Source organism: Cyrtonyx montezumae, unplaced genomic scaffold (genome assembly GCF_038088225.1).
Source record: "Cyrtonyx montezumae isolate F1298 unplaced genomic scaffold, pur_monq_1.0 scaffold_23, whole genome shotgun sequence".
Classification (NCBI taxonomy): Eukaryota; Metazoa; Chordata; class Aves; order Galliformes; family Odontophoridae; genus Cyrtonyx; species Cyrtonyx montezumae.
The window spans coordinates 12595292-12613692 of record NW_027071970.1 but is presented as its reverse complement, the minus strand read 5'-3'; the positions used below and the strand labels follow the sequence as shown (position 1 = coordinate 12613692).

At 40.8% G+C, this 18401-nt stretch overlaps 1 protein-coding gene across 4 annotated transcripts in view; it reads right to left on the bottom strand.

The window, feature by feature from the left end:
- LOC136050431 (clathrin heavy chain 1-like) overlaps positions 1-10559 on the bottom strand; it is a 36039-nt gene extending 25480 nt beyond the window's left edge. For all 4 annotated transcript variants that reach the window (XM_065739339.1, XM_065739340.1, XM_065739341.1 and 1 more), the window contains exons 1-4: positions 10416-10559; positions 4469-4676; positions 763-1031; positions 297-458 (exon numbers count right to left, since the gene is read on the bottom strand). In XM_065739339.1, the coding sequence (XP_065595411.1) occupies positions 297-458; positions 763-1031; positions 4469-4676; positions 10416-10457 (681 nt within the window). In that variant the 5' untranslated portion in view covers positions 10458-10559. The remainder of the gene's footprint in view (positions 1-296; positions 459-762; positions 1032-4468; positions 4677-10415) is intronic.
- Between the last annotated feature and the right edge of the window lie 7842 nt (positions 10560-18401).

Here is an 18401-nt window from a genome sequence, read left to right as displayed (position 1 = left end):
TATTTCTATTTCAGGACTTGTTCCAGATGTTTTGAGTGAGACTTGCCAATTTATCAACTCGTACAATGGAAGAACAGAAAGAATGAAAAATTTGTAATGAGACCTCAGCCCTTTACAGACTGCTAACAGATGCTGTAGGATATTCAGCTGTTGTTGAGTCTCACTACCAGCCAGACACAAACCTACCCACACTGCTAAGGTTTACCTAGTCTCTTCTATGCTAGATTCTAGACTTAAAAGTTCTACTAGTAATGAGTTCTGCCATACCAGAACAAGAAAACAGTTGCAAACTTTACCTTGCCTCCTGCAGGACTCCTCACAGCAAAACAAAAGAGAGTGGAAGGTTTGGCATTTCCCTCTATTTTGAATTCTGCAAAAGCTGCTGCGTGGCCCTCTATAGGTTGGGAGACTTTTCTATCGACAGAGTACAGCTGCATTGCTCCAACCACACGATTTTGCTAGGGGAAGAAGAAAAAAAGCCAGCTTTTAGAGATAACATTTCAAATATTTATAGAATAAGACCTTAGGGACAGTTAGCTAAGAAGAGACAACTGCCTCTTATCCCCTCCCTCCGATGTTTTAATCACATTAAAGGACAGGTTATTCTTTCAAGAAAAGTATCTTTGAAGCTTTGATCTACAGAAACTAAAGTCAAGAAGTTATAGCAGCTATTAAAAGTATAGGAAAGTGGAACAAGGCTCTCCTGACCATTTTCATTCTGTGATTCTGTAATTCACAAGATGATAATTCCATGTAACTTACCTGTGCTGAAATTCCTATCAACAACAGCCATTTTTGATGTTCATCAGTTCTGTAATTGATGATTTGGCAGCCTGCAAGACTAGCGTGCCTGTCAAACATCTTTTGGGGCTGAGATTCTCCCTCCATGCTCCAGTGGTAGACTGCTGTCTCTGTCACCAATGCAACCGTATTCACAGATATCCATTTCCAGAAGATCACCTCCTCTGCCATGGTGTGAGCTTTCATTTTACTTTTCATCTCAATGTTAAAGATCTGAAGTGTTTTCCCAGCTGGTATGACAAAACCCAAGAAACATCATTGATCAGTTACTGTAAAAGCTATCCTGTAGTCTGCCTACTTCCAATTCTGTTTAACCCACTATTCTGGTGATCTTAAGAGACAGGGTTAGTGCCACATCACACCTGAGTGTCCTTTGATACTTGACTAGTACCAAAACAGAAACCTTTCCCAACTCCTAACTTCCTCCAGCCCTGAAGCAAAATATGTCTTTATGGACACTTACATGGCGTTCCAACCAACAACTGACAAGCAAAGACATTCTGACTATAATGTGTGGTAACAAAAAGTTCTATCTAAGCACACTACTTGACTAAATTCTGGTTTATGTAGCAGTACTGGGATATCAAATTATAGCTGTCCAGTTGATATAATTCAGTACAATTGAAAAAATTGGGTGCCCCCAAAAAACTGGCAATAGGTAAACAGTTGGACTGGATAATCTCTTTTCCAACCTTGGTGATTCCATGATTCTGTGATACTGGAAAGTCTTGATAGGTGAAAGTTGCTTGCAAGAGACAATAACCCCAAGCTAATATTTATCTGATTACTTTGTAAGGGTCTAGAATAACACACACAGTAAACGGATCATAATACTTCAACACAGTGCCAAGAGACAAAGCAAGACTTCAGAGTTCCTACATGCAGCATTTATGGTCTCTAGATTAACAGCAAGCAGATTAATATGATCAGCTACCTTTTCTTAGACCAAGAGTAGCCTTCTTCTGACCATGCAGCAACCTCTGCACGTGCAGTTACTGTATGATATGCATGCAAGAAGCCCAGGACTAACACCAGCTGGGAATTTGTCCAGTAGTAGACTAGTGCTATCAAAAGCTCTGATTCAGCATAATGTCTGGCATTCAGAAGGCAGGTAAGTAGTTCTGGAAGAGCACTAGCTCACCAACTAAACAAGAACACCAGTACGTGCATACAGAAACTGCTCCTTGTCTTCCTGAAAATGAAGCAAGACGATTCTAGTTTTAAGAATATGGAAAGAACCAATAAGCTACCAAGTGAGCTAGAAACTCATGCTTGTCTATTTTCAAGAACAGCTGTTCTATTATGGTTGGAAATTAAAGGTTTCATAGGTTGATTAGAGCCAACAGTGATCAAAAGGTCCCCAGCAATATTATTTATTAACTTTGGCAACATAGATTCAAGCTTCAGAGCTCTAAACCGTAATTCAACTACAGCAATTCAGTTACTTGGATTAAAAGAGAGCAGAATCTGCCCTAAAATCACAAACAGAAAGGACAAGTGACTGAGTCTTCTGTGAACTTGACTGCTCCAGGCCAAAACCTTGAGACAAAGAGCCAGACTTGCATGGGTTTTCCTGATCAAGACACCAGGCTGATTGGTATATTTAAGACAATTCTCTGCAAGTGTAGTCAAGAGTTTTTTGACTGTTGTTCCATTTGTTTTTATAAACACTGGCACAAGAACTTACATTTCATTTCTTCAGAATATGAAGTTTCCCTGTTCCATAAAGAATGCCTTGAGTAGTGCATTCTCCACTTGCAACAACTGGAGACTTCTTTCAGCACAGAGCAAAGCAAGAGAATCTTGGAATACGGACAATGCATGAAGCTTCATAACTCCAGGAGAATTCCACATGCAATCCAAAAATGAAATTTTGCATACTCTCAGTTTAACTTAAGAACCATTTCATTTCTTGTTTGAGTGGGATTGTATGTTTATTGCTTAGTAATCCTTGGATTATGAGCAGCTCCCAGTCACAGCACACTCAGTCACAATATGCAATAGTTTTAACTACAGATGCCTCAGTCAATCAGCAGGGAAAGTCTGTTGCAATGGGCTAACTTCAACCACGTTTTCAGTGCTGTTTACTGTAATTCTGCCAGTTATCTCAGACAATAGCACGTGGGTTAGGTGGCTCTATTAATTCTCTTTTCTCCTTAAATCTTTGTTTATTAGAATTGATTTAAGAAAAGCTCTACGTTTGTAATACCTGACAATGCAATTTTGCAAGTCAGTGTGACATCATACAAGCAAATTAGTCTGTTCAGAGAACAAGTTTATTCACTTTGCATGGATAGAGCAACGCTTCAATAAGTCTAACACTGGCAAGAGTAAAATGATATTCTTACACTCTGATGATAATCCATTCAGATAGCATTAGTACCTTAATTTTAAAAACAGATGATACTGCTCCCTTTTAAGAGCCAGATGAAGTTCTGCTACTGTAGATAAGGTGCTTTCCCTATCAGTAAGGTTTGTTAAAAGGGGTCCAAGGTTAAGGATAGTGAAATCAAACAAATCTGAAATAAATCTGTTCATTGTTACCTTTAAGCACATTCCAGGTAAGGCAGTCCTTCGCAAGATGTAAAAGCATTTCAACTGAACCACAATTACAGCTCAAGTCAAATGCTAACACATCAGTTCTCACTTAACATCGGTGCAAGTCTGATATCATAGACAGCAAGTTACACATTTTGTGCCAGTTCTGAGGGACACTATTTCTTACACAGCCTAAGCAAATTCATCACAAATTTTCGCACTGGATACCACAATTAGGCAAAAACGAATAGCTCACAGGACATGCTATAGAGGTCTCTCATAAAAGTACTGCAACCTGTTTTTGTCTATCAACTGTACTTTCATTATATATACACACATACACACACAGAGAACACTCTTTCACTTGGTACAGCCAACAGTCAAAGTAGACAAATGGTTAGCAAAAAGCCAACAGAACACTTCCACTATAATACCAGTTAAGGATTAAGATTCTCTATATGGCTATGAAGCAAACTGCCAAATGGTAATCTCAAAATTCAGTACTTTTTATGACATTAGACCATTCTGTAGCACTAAACATGAAATGACAAAGCACACTCACCACCTGTTTACATAAGATGCAGGAAGAAAAATACAGTCAGTAACAAACAGTTATTGAGACTAAGTACTAGAAATTAATCATTTAAGAAAAGAAGCATCTGTAGGTTCTCAAGGTTATCAAACTAAAATTCATGCATTCAGACTTTTGTATGCTGTCTCATGTTGTTACTTGCCAGCCTTATAACAATTCGTTGGTATCTAGTAAGCACTTTCAAGAAAGGGTCAGTACAGAGCAGAGGGTGAGAGTGGCTTTAGCCTTCCTCCCACTCATCCCTACAAGTGTTCATTATTCTCTGAACACTCACTATAAAGGAAAGCACACTAAACATTGACCTCAGTGAAAACAGGAGGCAGCAGTGCCAAGCCCAAGCATCTCTCACCTAGGCAAACCATCCAAAGACTACTGAAATATTCACAACCAAAATATAGTATGCAAGTTCAGGCGGGACATCATTTTACTATACTTTCTTTGTATAAAATTTACACAGCTCTTATGCTTAAGAGCACACATAAGCAGTAATGAAGCTTAACAGTAGGTTTCATATTACAAGAATCAAGGGTTACTCACCTTTTAGTGCAATTACTTTAGAGGCTGGATTCATGATGGCACTTTCAGCAGAAATCGGACGTCTGATGGGTGTTGTTGGATCACTCATGTCAATTATTACTACTTGTGCCTGCTCTCCCACTTTCTCCCTGATGCAAATGAACTTGTCCGATTCCATTGTTAGGGTGCTGAATCCAATGTTTGCTGGGTTAATGCCCAAATTCTGGAGCTAGAAAGAGGGAACACCACTTACTATCCTTATCATGAAGATATATCTGTCTAACTTAAGCCTCTACATTTAGATTTCCCACTGGTATCTCATCTGATCCCTTGTTTCAGTTGCTTGCATCATATGTAGATACATCAGACTTATTCCCTTCTCCCTCTAGATGGAATTGATATTGCAGTATTCTCATGACTTCTAAGGGAGCATCAATGGTTTGATTACCACAGTCAAATGGAGACTGTTGCACTGATCTGAATACATTCAGAAACTGGTAACTAACAAGTTACTATCACTTATTTTCACAGGTTCTATGTCAGCTTCTCCACTCAAACAGATACTGTAACAAGTACTCCAAGGTTGAGTTCCTTCCCAAGGAATGGCCTCAAGACACCAGAATTACCCAAATGCAACATCTATAGCATTTATAGGACAATTGGAGAAGCAGTCTTAAATCCTTTATCCTCCCTCCCAACCTTCAACTCCACATAATCTCTTTAGGAAAAGGAAAGCTGAGGGAGGAATAGATAGATTAAAAACATATGTCACTCCAGGGTCTTTTCTTTGTTGCAGAGACCTCACCACATCTATCTCGGCAAAACAAGAACACCACGTTCCAGCTTCGTAGTACTGCCGAGACTATAAAACAGGATGTATGCTATCTCTTATTTTCATCTGGAGACAAACTGCACTATATTAGCAATGCCTTTTTTACATCTGTCTTCAGAAGACAGACCAGTTATCCTCAGGGTACTCTACCCTGACCTGGGAGTCCTGGATGGGGAGTAGGTTTTTTTGCCTCAAATTCTATCATAACTTCCAGTTTTAAATGTCAAAACATCTAGCAAAAGTTTCAGAAACTAACTATATATGGTGCATCACTACTGCTGCCATCTTATTAGGCTAGTCAGTAAACTTCTTAAGGCAAAAATGTTAGTACTTCCTAAAGGATGGTCATGTAAATACTGCTTCAGTGAATAAAAAAAGCTTCCTATTTTAGCTATTTGAAAGCACTGAAGATTTACTTCCATCAACGCAACAGTAGGCATTCTTGTCAGAGGGCATGTGCTCCATGAAAGTAGTTCAACAAGCATGTTCCTTATGAGCACACATAAGACAGGAAGAGATACCCTTTACAACCATAAAAAGAAAAGAAAGGAATGTTTAGCCAGCTCTGTCTCTTCACTATCAGGCTGAATGACCCAGATAACACATATCTAATATTACTACAGGCTGGATTAGATCACTGCCTACCAAACACATTTTAAAAATTTTAAGATACTGATAACTCTTGTAATGATAAAAGTTACCCAGAGATAAATTATTTAAATTCCACAGTAAGGATGAAATGGACTATTCATCTAAAATATTGTAATTTTCTCCTACTCCAGTTTACTGATGCCTTTACATGAGAATTTTACTCATGGGCTTTCTCATTCAACTCTCTTTCTGCAGAAAAGCAGTGATCCAGACTGAGACAGCACGGACCAACTCAGACACTGATACAAAGTCTTCAAACTAAAGCCCCTTCTCCAGTGGTAAAGACTAACCTACTGTCCGTACAGTACGATATGCAAATACTTGAGGCATACCATCTAACTGAAGGATCTAATGCTGGAGGTCACATAACTTGGTGAATTTAAAATCTCTCCAGGATTCAGAAAATACCCTACTTCAGCTTAGTGCCACACAGCTGTAATGGAAATGCTTTTCAGAGGTTTCAATCTCATTACAAAAGAGTAAGGCTTGGACAGAGGCTTTAGGTATCTAAACATTAAACACTACCTACTAACAGCTTTGTAAGAACATACCATTTAAAGCATAATGCAAACTAAGAACACAGTAGTAGTTTCTCAGAGTACTTTATTTAGTTTGTGCGACTACATAAAGTTAAAACAATACACCCAACAAGGAACTGCATACAGCTGTTGGACATCCTGTCCCCACTGACAGCTCTCCAGCTGTTCGCATCTTGACAGGCAAGGGACACCAAGGAAGTACACAACAGCTAAAACATGCAAGATCACAGGGTTTAGTTACAGCTGCAATTACTCTTTTGTCTTAAAAATAATAAAATAAAAATAATAAAAAAGTTACTCCCTATACAAACCTGTTCCCATACGACAGTGATGACAATCAGATCACCTAAGGGTCATCAAAGAGTCCCCCTACCACACACAGGGCACTTTATAATCCATTGAGCAAATATCATCTCTTCAACACTAAACCACTGAATCATCCTTATATTTAGCTCTTACCTTCTGAATACAAGTCCAAGAAGTCATTTACAGCTGAAAACATCCTGAATGCTTTTATACTCACATGCATATCCAAAACAAGCTTCAGAAATCCTTTACAGCTCAATCACGCCTACTGCACAGCAGGCTAATTCTTAAGAGAACATCTCAGATTGTTTCAAAGAAGAAAGTGGCTTTGCGCATGAAGGGATAGAAGTCTGTATCACTAGACTAGACTTCAGCTTCTCCAAAGAGAACCAAAATGCATAGAACTTACTCATAAAGGAAACAAAACATGCACACAAGCTTTTCAGTTGTTTGTGCTTAAGAGTTTGTATTAGACACTGCAGAAAGCAGAAACCTCTCTACAGATGAATGTGCCTCTCCACCTATAGAACAAAGAGCTAAGAAACCCAAGACTTCTTATAACTGCTGCTTTCTCTACAGGGCTAGCTGGGAATTTTACTAGTGAGAGCTGAAAAAAGATCAGAAGGTGATGAAATTCAGCTTTTAAGAACAAGCCTATGACTAAGTAGAGGAAAGTTCAATTTTATATCGAGAACATTTTGCTCTCTGAATTCCAGTAATGTCACTGCCAGCCTGTGTAGCAGCATATTTGGTCCTTTATGGCATTCCCATTGTAAACTGCAATCCAGTAAATAATTTGTAATTCACTGCTCTAACAGAACCACTGGAATTAAGGATCCAATTACATCTTCATAGCTTAAATAGTACATCCCAACAGTTCATCACCATACCAGGGCTGCAGTAGTCTGTACTTCTGCTACAGCTGATGAGCTATTAGAAGTAAAGTCCTCGGCTTATTGCCAACCCTTGCTGAAGTGCTTAAATTAACTATGGTATCCCCTGAGGGAAGGATAAGTAAAATGCAAATTCCCCATAAAACAGTTCACAGCTGAAAACAATAGCTTGGTTGCATTATGTGGACCTAAACAGTAAGACTTTTGGGAGTACTAAGCTGATGAATACCTCTATCTCTTACAGTAGCTACTGTCTTTCAGCTTATAAACTCGTATCAGGGTTGAAGATGAAAACTGCAACAACTTCCAATTTCACGTGCACTGTGACTAGCACCCATTCCTCCTGCACAGCCTTGGAGGTACACTTCAGTTAGAAGAATGGTCAACATAGAACAAGCTGCACAAGGAATGTAAGCAGTCTATCTAATACTTCTTCAATTTTATGTGAACCAAGGTCACTGTTTCTTTTCACAACTGTTTATCCAGCTAGAGTGTGAGAGAGTTCAGTACTTAGCACTACAACTTCTTTAGCTTCCCTGAAGACCACTTTCTGCATACTTCATTTCTCCTTTTAGCAGAGCATAGGGAAGACTTAGCATAAGTGAAATAACACACCATCAGCACCAGGTTGAATTTGAAAGTGAGTAATTAGAGTTAACAGCTATTCTAGCTACTTACAGACATATTAATTAAAATAGCTACAGATAAACAGTACAGTTTGAATTAAGATGCAGAAAGACTTAATAACTACTGTGTATCAGTGAACATATATAAGAAACGCTCTTTTTTATTTAACATCATAAAGCAGTGTAGTAGATCTGTTTCAAATATGACAATTTAACTGTAGCCAAGCCTATTCCTTGGAAGAAATCTTGGGAGGGAAGAAAAAAAATAAAAAAGATTAAGCTAGATCATAATGAAGTATTATGATCAGGAGTGAAGGCCCAATATTGTCATAAGAAATCTCCATAAAGGCCAATAACAAGGAGCTAACTCCAGATGTGTTATCATCTAGAATAGAGACATATAATGGTAAGTTAGAGTTGATAAAACCATTGTTCAGATATTCACCCAGAACAAACACTACCAGCTCCCACAGCTCTTGTGATCTCCCTCCCCATTTCTCCTGACATGTAAGACAGATGCTGAAGTAACACTGAGGAGGCAGATGCATTCCTGTCCCAGGTACTAATCTCAGTTCCCCACAGTATGGAACACTGCTTTGGAGCCACTGCTCTCATTGTGAAAGGGGTGTTGGGGGGGGCAGGGACGAGTGAATCCACAGAATAATCTAGCTCCACATACCAGTGGCGTCATCCCTGTGGAGTCTACCTCCAGCACAGCCTTAGTCCTCCCAGTAAGATCAAATCATTTAGGAGCAAAAGCAGGTGGTGGGCAAAAAATAGCATGTGACTTCAGTAGGGCCCACTAAGGGCACTAGGGGCTACTAGCCCCCCACTCAAACCAGAAGTGCTCTAATACTCACACTAGCAGTGTTGCAAGACAGAACTAGCCCTCAGAAACAGTAATTTAATATGCAAAGCAGGACACTGCACCTATAACATTGTGTGACATTCTCTCATCATCACTGCACAGCTAAACACAACCAGCAGGATCAATGATATCTGCTAGCTTTAAGTTGTGAGAACCACATGCTTCTTCCTAAGGTGAGTGTGACATTAAAAATGCCCTAATCCTCACCTTCTTACTCAGACAGCTGCCTTACAGCTACCACGAATTAATTGCATTAACGTAATCACTGCAATTCTGCAGACAGAGATAAGGTTAAGGGGGAAGAAGGAGTAACTCTTCACTATATTAAACTCTCAACTCCGAAGAGGAGGAAGGCACATGCTTCCACCAGCACAGAGCAGATATTTCTGGAACCCGTTGCTTTATCATTTTTCCCAACTTTGGTCTCCTCCAAGAACGACCAAGGTAGTTTTCACAGTCACCCAAAAACCTTCCCCATAAAGGAGCTGGAGCGGGCAATGGCTATTTCCTGCACTGCAAGGCCTGCAGCAACACCAAGACCCCCGAAGGATGGGTCCACAGTTCATATTTTCAAAGGGAAGACTGATTTAACAGAAGGAGGCTGTGCGGACACAGCAGGATGACTTGCCAACTCCACTTCCTGTTCCCTCATTCATCTAGCAAATTCCTTTAATTCTTTAATTCCTGCCTTACGCTGCACGCTTGCAGGCTGCCGTTCTCCCACTCCATTTCCCATCCTCCCTCAGTACCAGGTAAGAAAGAAACAGAGAAACCGGTTTGGCTGCACGACATCCATTAGCCGTGGACCTCTTGCAGCACTGATGCTGCTCACAGACCATCAGAAACAGAACCGCATCGTTTTGAGGAAAGCCTTTTTTTTTTTTTCCTTCCCCATATCTCACGTTTGGAACAGAGGCAGAGGCCGTGCAGCAGCCCCCAGGCCCTCGCCCCCCTAGTCCCCCAACCCGCAGCCACACGGCTACCCAGAATCCGGGGTTGACATTCGCTCTATGGAGAAGAAAAAAGCCCCGATCACAGCGACAGACGACGTCCCCCTCTGAAGCGGGAGATCCACTTCCCGGAGCGGCCCCGGTGACTCTGCACAAATCGCGCCCGGCCGTGCATGGGGGCGCTGCGCGGTCCCGCAGCGCACGGTTCCCCGCAGCGCGGGCTAGGCCGCGGCCTCCAAAGAGCGCAGGGAAACTGAAGGGAACAGTCCCCCGTCCCTGTGCTCCCTCTCCGCTTGAGCTCACCTGGAAGTGTTCTTGGAAGCGAATAGGCAGAATCTGGGCCATAGCTGGGGGAGAGCTTCCCGGGGGCGGGAAGGACGTTAGGCAACAGGGGTAAGAGATGGTAACAAAGCGGGTGAGAGGGTGCCGCTGCACCCCTCACACGGCGGGAGGAGAATCGGGGGGGGAAGAGCGAGGGGAGGGGAGGGTGGGCTAGAAACGGGGAGCGGCGCAGGCGCAGTGTCCTCACATAGAAGGCGCCCCACCGCCGTTTTCTGTTCGCAGAGTCCTTCGCTACGACAGTAGAATTACTCCGCTCGTCACAAGCTGGCCAGGGTCTCCTGAAATAGTCCCGCCGCGCCTTCTCCTCGTCTCGCGCCTGCCCCTCAGTCTGCCGCCGCCCTCCATCCCCCGTATCTCCCTCTGAGCAACGGAGAAACAGCTGTGAGGACAGAGAGCTCTTCCGTCCCAGACTGACGAAGTGCGATATTCCGCCGCAGCACCCCATGACCCAGCCCCCTTCCCAGCTCTAGTTAGCGGTGGCCGGCGGGGGCTTGTCCCGTCGGCCGCTCGCTCCGTCGGTGGCACGGAGGCTCTGCCCCGCGGCAGAGGCTGAGGACAGCGGTGCTCTGTTTTCAGCGCTGTCCGCCGCCGCTGACGAGAAGGGCGAGGGGCTCCCGGACGTGCCGTGGAGCCCCGCCGCTGAGTTCCGAAATGAAAACACGGGTCCTTCGTCTCCACGAGATGACATCGTGAATTGGGAAGTTGTTGAGTAACGAGTGAAGGGTCGGACGCAAGCCGTAAAACTGATCTTTCTCAAATTTAAAACCTTGATTCCTATCGGCCCATCGGCGACGCATCAAATGCGGGGTACGCTCAACAGCCCTAGGGGGAGCCTGGAGGGCTGCAAGTGCTAGGTAAGCCGGCGGCAGAAGGCACAGGGACAGAGGTGGTGCTGAAGGAAAAGTTAGGAAATTTTTCTTCTCAGAAAGAGTGGTAATGTGTTGGAACAGGCTGCTCAGGGAGGTGGTAGGGTCACCACCCCTGGGAGGTGTTCAAGAAATGTGGAGATTGAGCATTGAGAGATGTAATTCAGTGTGTGTCTTTTGCCAGTTGGATTTGAACTTAGAGATCTTTTCCAGTCTTAATTATTCTGTGATTCTGTACAGCCACTTTCCTCAGGAAGTCCACAATCTGTGTTCCTCAATGGTGATACACAACAAGGAAAAATCAAGCCAAGGTGGAGACAGCTTTTTTTTCTTTGTAAGGTCTCAGTAAGGGGATGAGTAACATCTGCTCTACAAGTTGGGCGGTAGCAGTTCATTTGTAGTTAGCTACATCAATTTCTAAATTAAGATCAAACGTGCTGGAGGAGCAAGACCACTAGGAGACACCAGGACATGGTCAGTTACCAGTCTGTTTTGGTACAACAAATAGTTCTGCATTTGTCTCTCTCTAACTGCCCTTCCTCACCTTCATTATACAGGTGCCCGTTATTTTTATGCAGAGCTCCAGCTGCAAGATTTTGTTTTCAGATTTTACAGCTAACTAGCTCTGTTTAAAAATAAAGGTAAAAATAAAATAAACCTGAGCCACGGACTTTCAACATATTTCATAACTGAAGTCGTAATTCCTAAGAAATGTGCATTGTTAGTTTGTACTTTTTATTACTTTAATACTTTAAAGAAGTCTGTGACAAAGCAAGGTAGGAATACATGTTTTTATTGGCATGGATTATAAATGTACAAAAATCACTGTTTTGTGTCACTCTTAACTGCTGATGTGGACCAAAGAAATCAGTGGCTGAGGGAATCAGGGCTCTTTCAGAGCATAATTTGAACTAAAAGTCTGGTCTTTCTTTAATCAAATTCTAATAAAACAGTGCTTCACACTTGTATGGGAACTGTTGAATTATGGCCTGAACCACTGATGGATCACCTGCGGCAAGCACTGAGACAGCTGCAGGAGCACAGGTGAAGGCAATGCACCTGTGTGATTGGAAGGGGTGGAGTCTCCACCTCTCCCAGACCCCATTTAAGGGCTGACTACCACTGGGGAAGGATCTTGTGTTGGAGATCCCTCCCCTGTGGAGTTCTGGGTGAGCCTCAACCATCAGTGACAGATGGGCCTTTCTTTATTTACTGGTTGTCTGTATACCATCTGGATGGGCCATACAAAATATACCATCCACCTCCTATGGCTACTATTATTTCTGGTTATTCACCCTACAGTGCTCCCTGTCCAAATACTGCTAGTTATGGTATCTCATTATTTCCATGATAAAAAAAAAGTATCTTATGTTGTATGTACATTTTTGGCAGACTTTTGTCTGATCAGGTCTTCCTCCTCATTTTTACCTTCTCTATCTTGTTCTGTGTCACAGCACTTAGCAGCTGAGAAGGGTATAATCCCTAGTAGCCCTTTCACAACACAAATGGAAAAGCTCCTTGTTTCTCTATTTTTTTTCAGAGGTTTGGTTTTCTAGTTCCTCCTATGGATGGCAGCCTGATGTTCCTTTTCAGTCTTTGAGAACAGCCCTGAGAGAAGCTGCATTTTAGCCTTGGAAGGGCTGTTATTTAAGTGGAAACATGTTATGTGTGTTGTGCACGTTTTTAGTCTTCTTTCCACAGAATCAGCTGAAGTAGTCTCACTGGAAACACATTATGTATTTCTCTTAAAATATTCTTCCTGGAGTCTTGCTCCACAACATTTGTTCAATACTCAGTTTAACTGCAAAGGAGTTCAATTTGCAAATGTCTTGCTCAATTCAGTGTTAGCTGTGAACGCTGTAAGACACGCTGAAGCCAGGCAAAGGTTATTTCTAAGCAATAGGAAATCAGTACCTTTTTAGGGTACTGACGTGCAGGCAGACGTCATCACTGGCAAGTGATTGTTAATCATTAAAAGAAAAAATAATTTATAATTAATACAGAGGAAAATGAAGGATCATCTAGAATGAAGATGCCAAGGACAGCTGTTTTTCCCCCAAAATATACACAAATAGAATTGGAAGGCCATTTTCAAGAAAGTTCTGTGTGGCCAACAACAAAGCCGCAATTGATCTAGAATTTTAATAGCTGAGCCATGGCTCTGAAGTCACTGTATTTAGAAAACCCTGCCTGTCATCCAGAGATCTTCCTGATTTTGCCATCCATTTATTCTGAGGGTACCTCTCTGTTTTTGTTCAAGAGCCTTACCAACCTTTCAGTTCTGGACCCCACTGCACTTATTCTTATTTTCCAATTTCAGGGATATGTTTATTTGAAAGCAAACAAACCTAACAAAAGAAAACACAAACTGCAGGACACCCTGCTTGAAGAAACAAACAATACAAATCCACTCTTCAGAAGTAGGGAAAAGAGAAAAAACAACAGAAAGAAGCACACACCCTACTTGTTCCATTTGGACATATTTGCACGAGCATCTTTTTAAGAGAAAATTGAAATGCTGGACCAGATATAAACAAATTTGTGTGAAGTAACATCTCCTAAGTCTCAGAAACTGATTCTCCATGCAAGCAACACAAGATAATATTATTGGCAAAGACTCAGTAATCACTTCCCTGCTCCATTCTCTACAATTTCCTGTTGTACTCTTGACTTTGAGTTTTGTGTATGCAACTAAGAAGGTGCATAAAAGAAGAGCTCTTAGTTTCCATTTGTTGGAGAAGCTGCAGGGGCAACAAAACAGTTCTCTGAATTTTAAGAATATGTCAGCCTCTTGTATGGGAACTGCTGAATCACGGCCTTGAACCACTGATTGGTCACCTGCGGTGAGCACCGAGTCAGCCATGGGGGCACAGGTGGAGGTGATATACCTGTGTGAGTGGAAGGGGTGGAGCCTGGCTCCACCTCTCCCAAACCCCATTTAAGGGCTGACCACCACAAGGGAAGGATCTCTTCTTGGAGATCCCTCCCACGTGGAGTCCCCTGCGAGCCTTGTAATCCTAAAGGTGAGCCATCTTCTCTTTTGTATTGTTTGTATACTGTTTATATAGAACTACTTAAAATATACCATCCCCTATACTATCTCTTTGCGGAGTACCATCCTTGGGAGTTATTTACCCCACACTTCTCCAGTGTAAGGACTCCTTTTTCAGAGATTTTGTAGTAGCATTTCTGAATCTTTGTGTCACAGTTTCAGACAAAAAAAAAGAAAGCTTATTATGAAAAACAAAGAAACAACACAGAAGCCAAATTCCTGTCTTCATAAACCAGTAAGAACAAACCAGTAAGAACCTAGCTAAACATCAGGACATTCTGAAGACCTTTGCCATTACAAAATTTGGGACCATACAGATATATTACATACCTGTTGCTTTTAAGTTTTCAAGTTGCTACAGTTATGTTTTGTCTTATTCCTAATCTACCTGTCTTCTTCACATATCCAGTTTATTATATTCTTGATAATAACAAGCACTATACAAAATTACTCCTCAAGTAACATCTTCCTCTTTGCAGGCAAAGGTTTTGCATAAATGAATGCTTATCTGCATTCCACTTTCAGTATCTAAGAAAATCTACTCTATAGTCAAGTAGAAATGTAATGTCCTCTACTTATGTTCAGAAAACAACACCCACCAGTTACAAACTAATTTCCATTTTGACTCAAAATTTAAAGAATATGCCAAGGAATTTAATAGGTTTTACTATGGGAAGGAAACATTTGAAGTTGTAATTTAAAAAAAAAAAAAAAGGGGGGGAAAAATACAAAAACTCATCCATTAACAACACACATCTTTATTAACCATCTTACCATTCAGCACTTTTTAAATTCAACCTTCTAAATTGCAAACCTTTTTAACATTCAAATAAAAGGAAAAGCAATGGTGTACCTGGGTAGTATAGAACTGAAGTACTGTGGTAGTGGTGTTTGTTTTTTTTTTAAAGTTGTAGGCTAATAATCACTTGTCACTACCTGTGATCTTGAAAACTAAACTCTATATATTTCAGAGTTAAACTTCATACACGTCCTCCATATAACATTATGCTTCTACAAATGCCACTAAAGGTCTGTCTGGTCAGAAGGCAGAGTGGCTGTATTTCCACAAAACCTAATAGGCAGCAAAATATTTCAGATAAATTTCACATATTAAAAATCAAAGCAGTGACGAAAAACACCTCCAACAACTGTAAAACTGTCTTCAATGAAAGACCAGATTCAAATAGACAGTGTTTTTATATATAACCCAAATAAAGGCAGCAGTTTCTTTTTGAAACAATGGATGGCACACTTGCTACACTGCAATAGGACACAGCACAGTGCCTCAGTAATTTCAGTAAGCTAAGTTCAGCACGGCAACACATCTTCACGTAACAGACTAAAAATCAGCTATACATAATTAGTTACAGTATTTAATTCAACACTCAAGCAACTTAAAATCATACACACCAAGGAAATCAGTAAATGTGTCTGGCTATTATGGCTTTTTTCTTCCTCCTTGCTGTTTTTACTGTATATCTTATTATATGTTAGAAAGTTTATGCTTGTTTCCAGTGTTTAACAACTCATCAAAATTTATTAGCAAACTTTCTGAGGAACAAGATATATGCTTTTACAAAGAAGAGTGAAAGAATATTTTCTTCTCTTATTTTGACCTTAGTATTAGGCTTCTACTCAAGCCAATTGGAATAATATTAATTGGAGCTATTTTGCTGCAAGGACACTAAATTTCTTATGCCAACACAAATATTTAAGCAAAACAATTTATGTTATCAAATAAGCACTTGAGTCTTCTGAAAGTCCTATACCTTATACAAAGTAAGTTTTTTTAACAGTATCCAAAAAAAAAAAAAATTGCACTTTGTTGCAGAAAAGACTACAAAAAGTTACAGAAAGTTCTTCATTACATATATAAAGTGACATTTCATGGAAAAGCAAAGATCAGTGTTTTGTTTTTTGTTTCCCCTGTTTAAATTTCCACATTCTTGTAGAAGATAAAGTTACTGTAATGAGAAAACAAACAAACAACAACAACAACAAAAACCATGCTTACATGCATACTGTTGTTTCTTCAGGTAAATCAGCAGAAAACATAAAACACAGAAGTTGTGAAACATAATTCAGTCTGTAGCAAATGCTCATCATACCCATGAACATTTCTCCTCCCCCAAGAAAGGAAACTCAATGTGCGACGTAATCCTTTAAACAAACCTACAAAACAAACCACAAAATAGATCGGGAAAGCCTAAGTAACAACAAACTGAATACACGTGTAGCAGAAATGCTCAGTCATGGCTTCACACTGAAGCACCTGGTGGGAAGGCAGGGCCCTACACAGGGGAGCTCAGGTGCATGCAGTGTACCTAAGTGACTGATTTAGTAGTTCAGTGGGTAGGGATGGTGATAGGAGGGTGGTTGGACTAGATGATCTTGTAGGTCCTTTCAAACCTAATGAACTTATGAACCTATGACTGGAAGGGCTGGAGCCGGGATCCACCCTTTCCTAGCCCTCAGGTAGGGGTTGGCAGTGGAAGTGAAGGCATTTTGTTGGAGATCTCTTCCAAAGGTAAGCAGCTTTTTTCCTTTGTTTCTGTGTCCAGAGCTGCTGCATTTGGGCTTGTCCTTGCTGTAGCCTGTGACTTTACTGCCCTGCTATTATTGCTGTACTTCCATCTTGTTATAGTGTTACAATGTGATACTGAGATAGTGAATTAGATTGTTAAAGAGCTGAGGAGTTAAGACTTCTGCGTGGCTTCCACATATTGGAGATCTTAGTCTGCTTGGATTATAAGGTTCTCTAAACAGAGGTTTTTTTTTTATTTCTTTTTATTCCCCTTCTTTGCCTGTGCTTTTAAGGCCATTCACCATGTGAGAAACATTAGTAAAGCTGATACAACTGAACTGTTGACCAAAACAATCAAGTTCATCCAGTCAATTAACTTAAGACTAAAGGTGTCATGGTTTTATGATTTTTGGTACTGGTATTCCACATCATAACATCATGTAGTGCATTTAGAGTTAAAGAGTTAATGCTCCAGCTCCGTGGATCATCGATAGTTCCAGGTATACCTGTCTCAGAAGAGAAGAAGAACTCCATTCCCCAGAGGACTTTGCGATGCTTTGTGTTCTTACGTGTTTACGCTCAGAGGGAAAGATAAAAACTGTCTGCGGTCACGGGACACTCTCTTTCCTTTGGGATCGACTCAGCAGTGGGTGCTCGCTGCCGTCCGCCTTCAGCGTTAGCGTAAGGCCTTCGGTTTATCGGACACTCTCTCTTGCTCATTTTATTTGATTTATTAGCTTTAATTCCAATTATATTGTATTATATTGTGTTATTTTGCTTTCCGATATCTTATTTAGTAAATTAGCTTTCCTCCTCAGATCGTTGCCACTGTTTTGTTTCTAGGCCCATCTCCCTTTTCCCCTTCCCCTTTCCTGGGGCGTGGGTCCGTGGGTCCCCCGCACCAATCGTCACGGAACCGGGCCGAACCTGCCCGTAAACCGTTGACAAAAGGAAACGAAGAGCTGACTTCAGAAAGACAACAATCAGTTAAATAATCTAAAATTTTAGCTGGGAATCAAGCTCTGCATTTATTTCATGTAACACAACTCGATATTCTAGCTACAGTTTTCTTCTGCTAACCCAATCCTGACGGAGAAAAAACCCCAACCTGCATCCAAGTTACTGAAGTCTGACTTTGGAAAAAATGTAACTTCGAAACACTTGTTTGAAATCTTCCCTTGTTTATACACTATTTACTGTGGTGGTTTTTTTTTGTTGTTGTTGTTAAATGTCTTCTGTTCTCAACAAACCTTATAAATCCTTTTTAAGATGCAAATATGTCTGTTAATTGGCATTGGGATAAGAAGAAACATCCTTCTTTACACCCTTTTAAAAAATGGGGAGTGACTCAAACAGGAAATCAAAACAAATATAATCATAACTGCAATATTCCTTCACTGAGGTACTTAATAGATTTTAATAACTGACTAGTACAAGAAGTCTCTAAACCTTCTCAAGTCATGAAATCATATAATTCGTGACTATTCTAACATTTAAAGAAAATT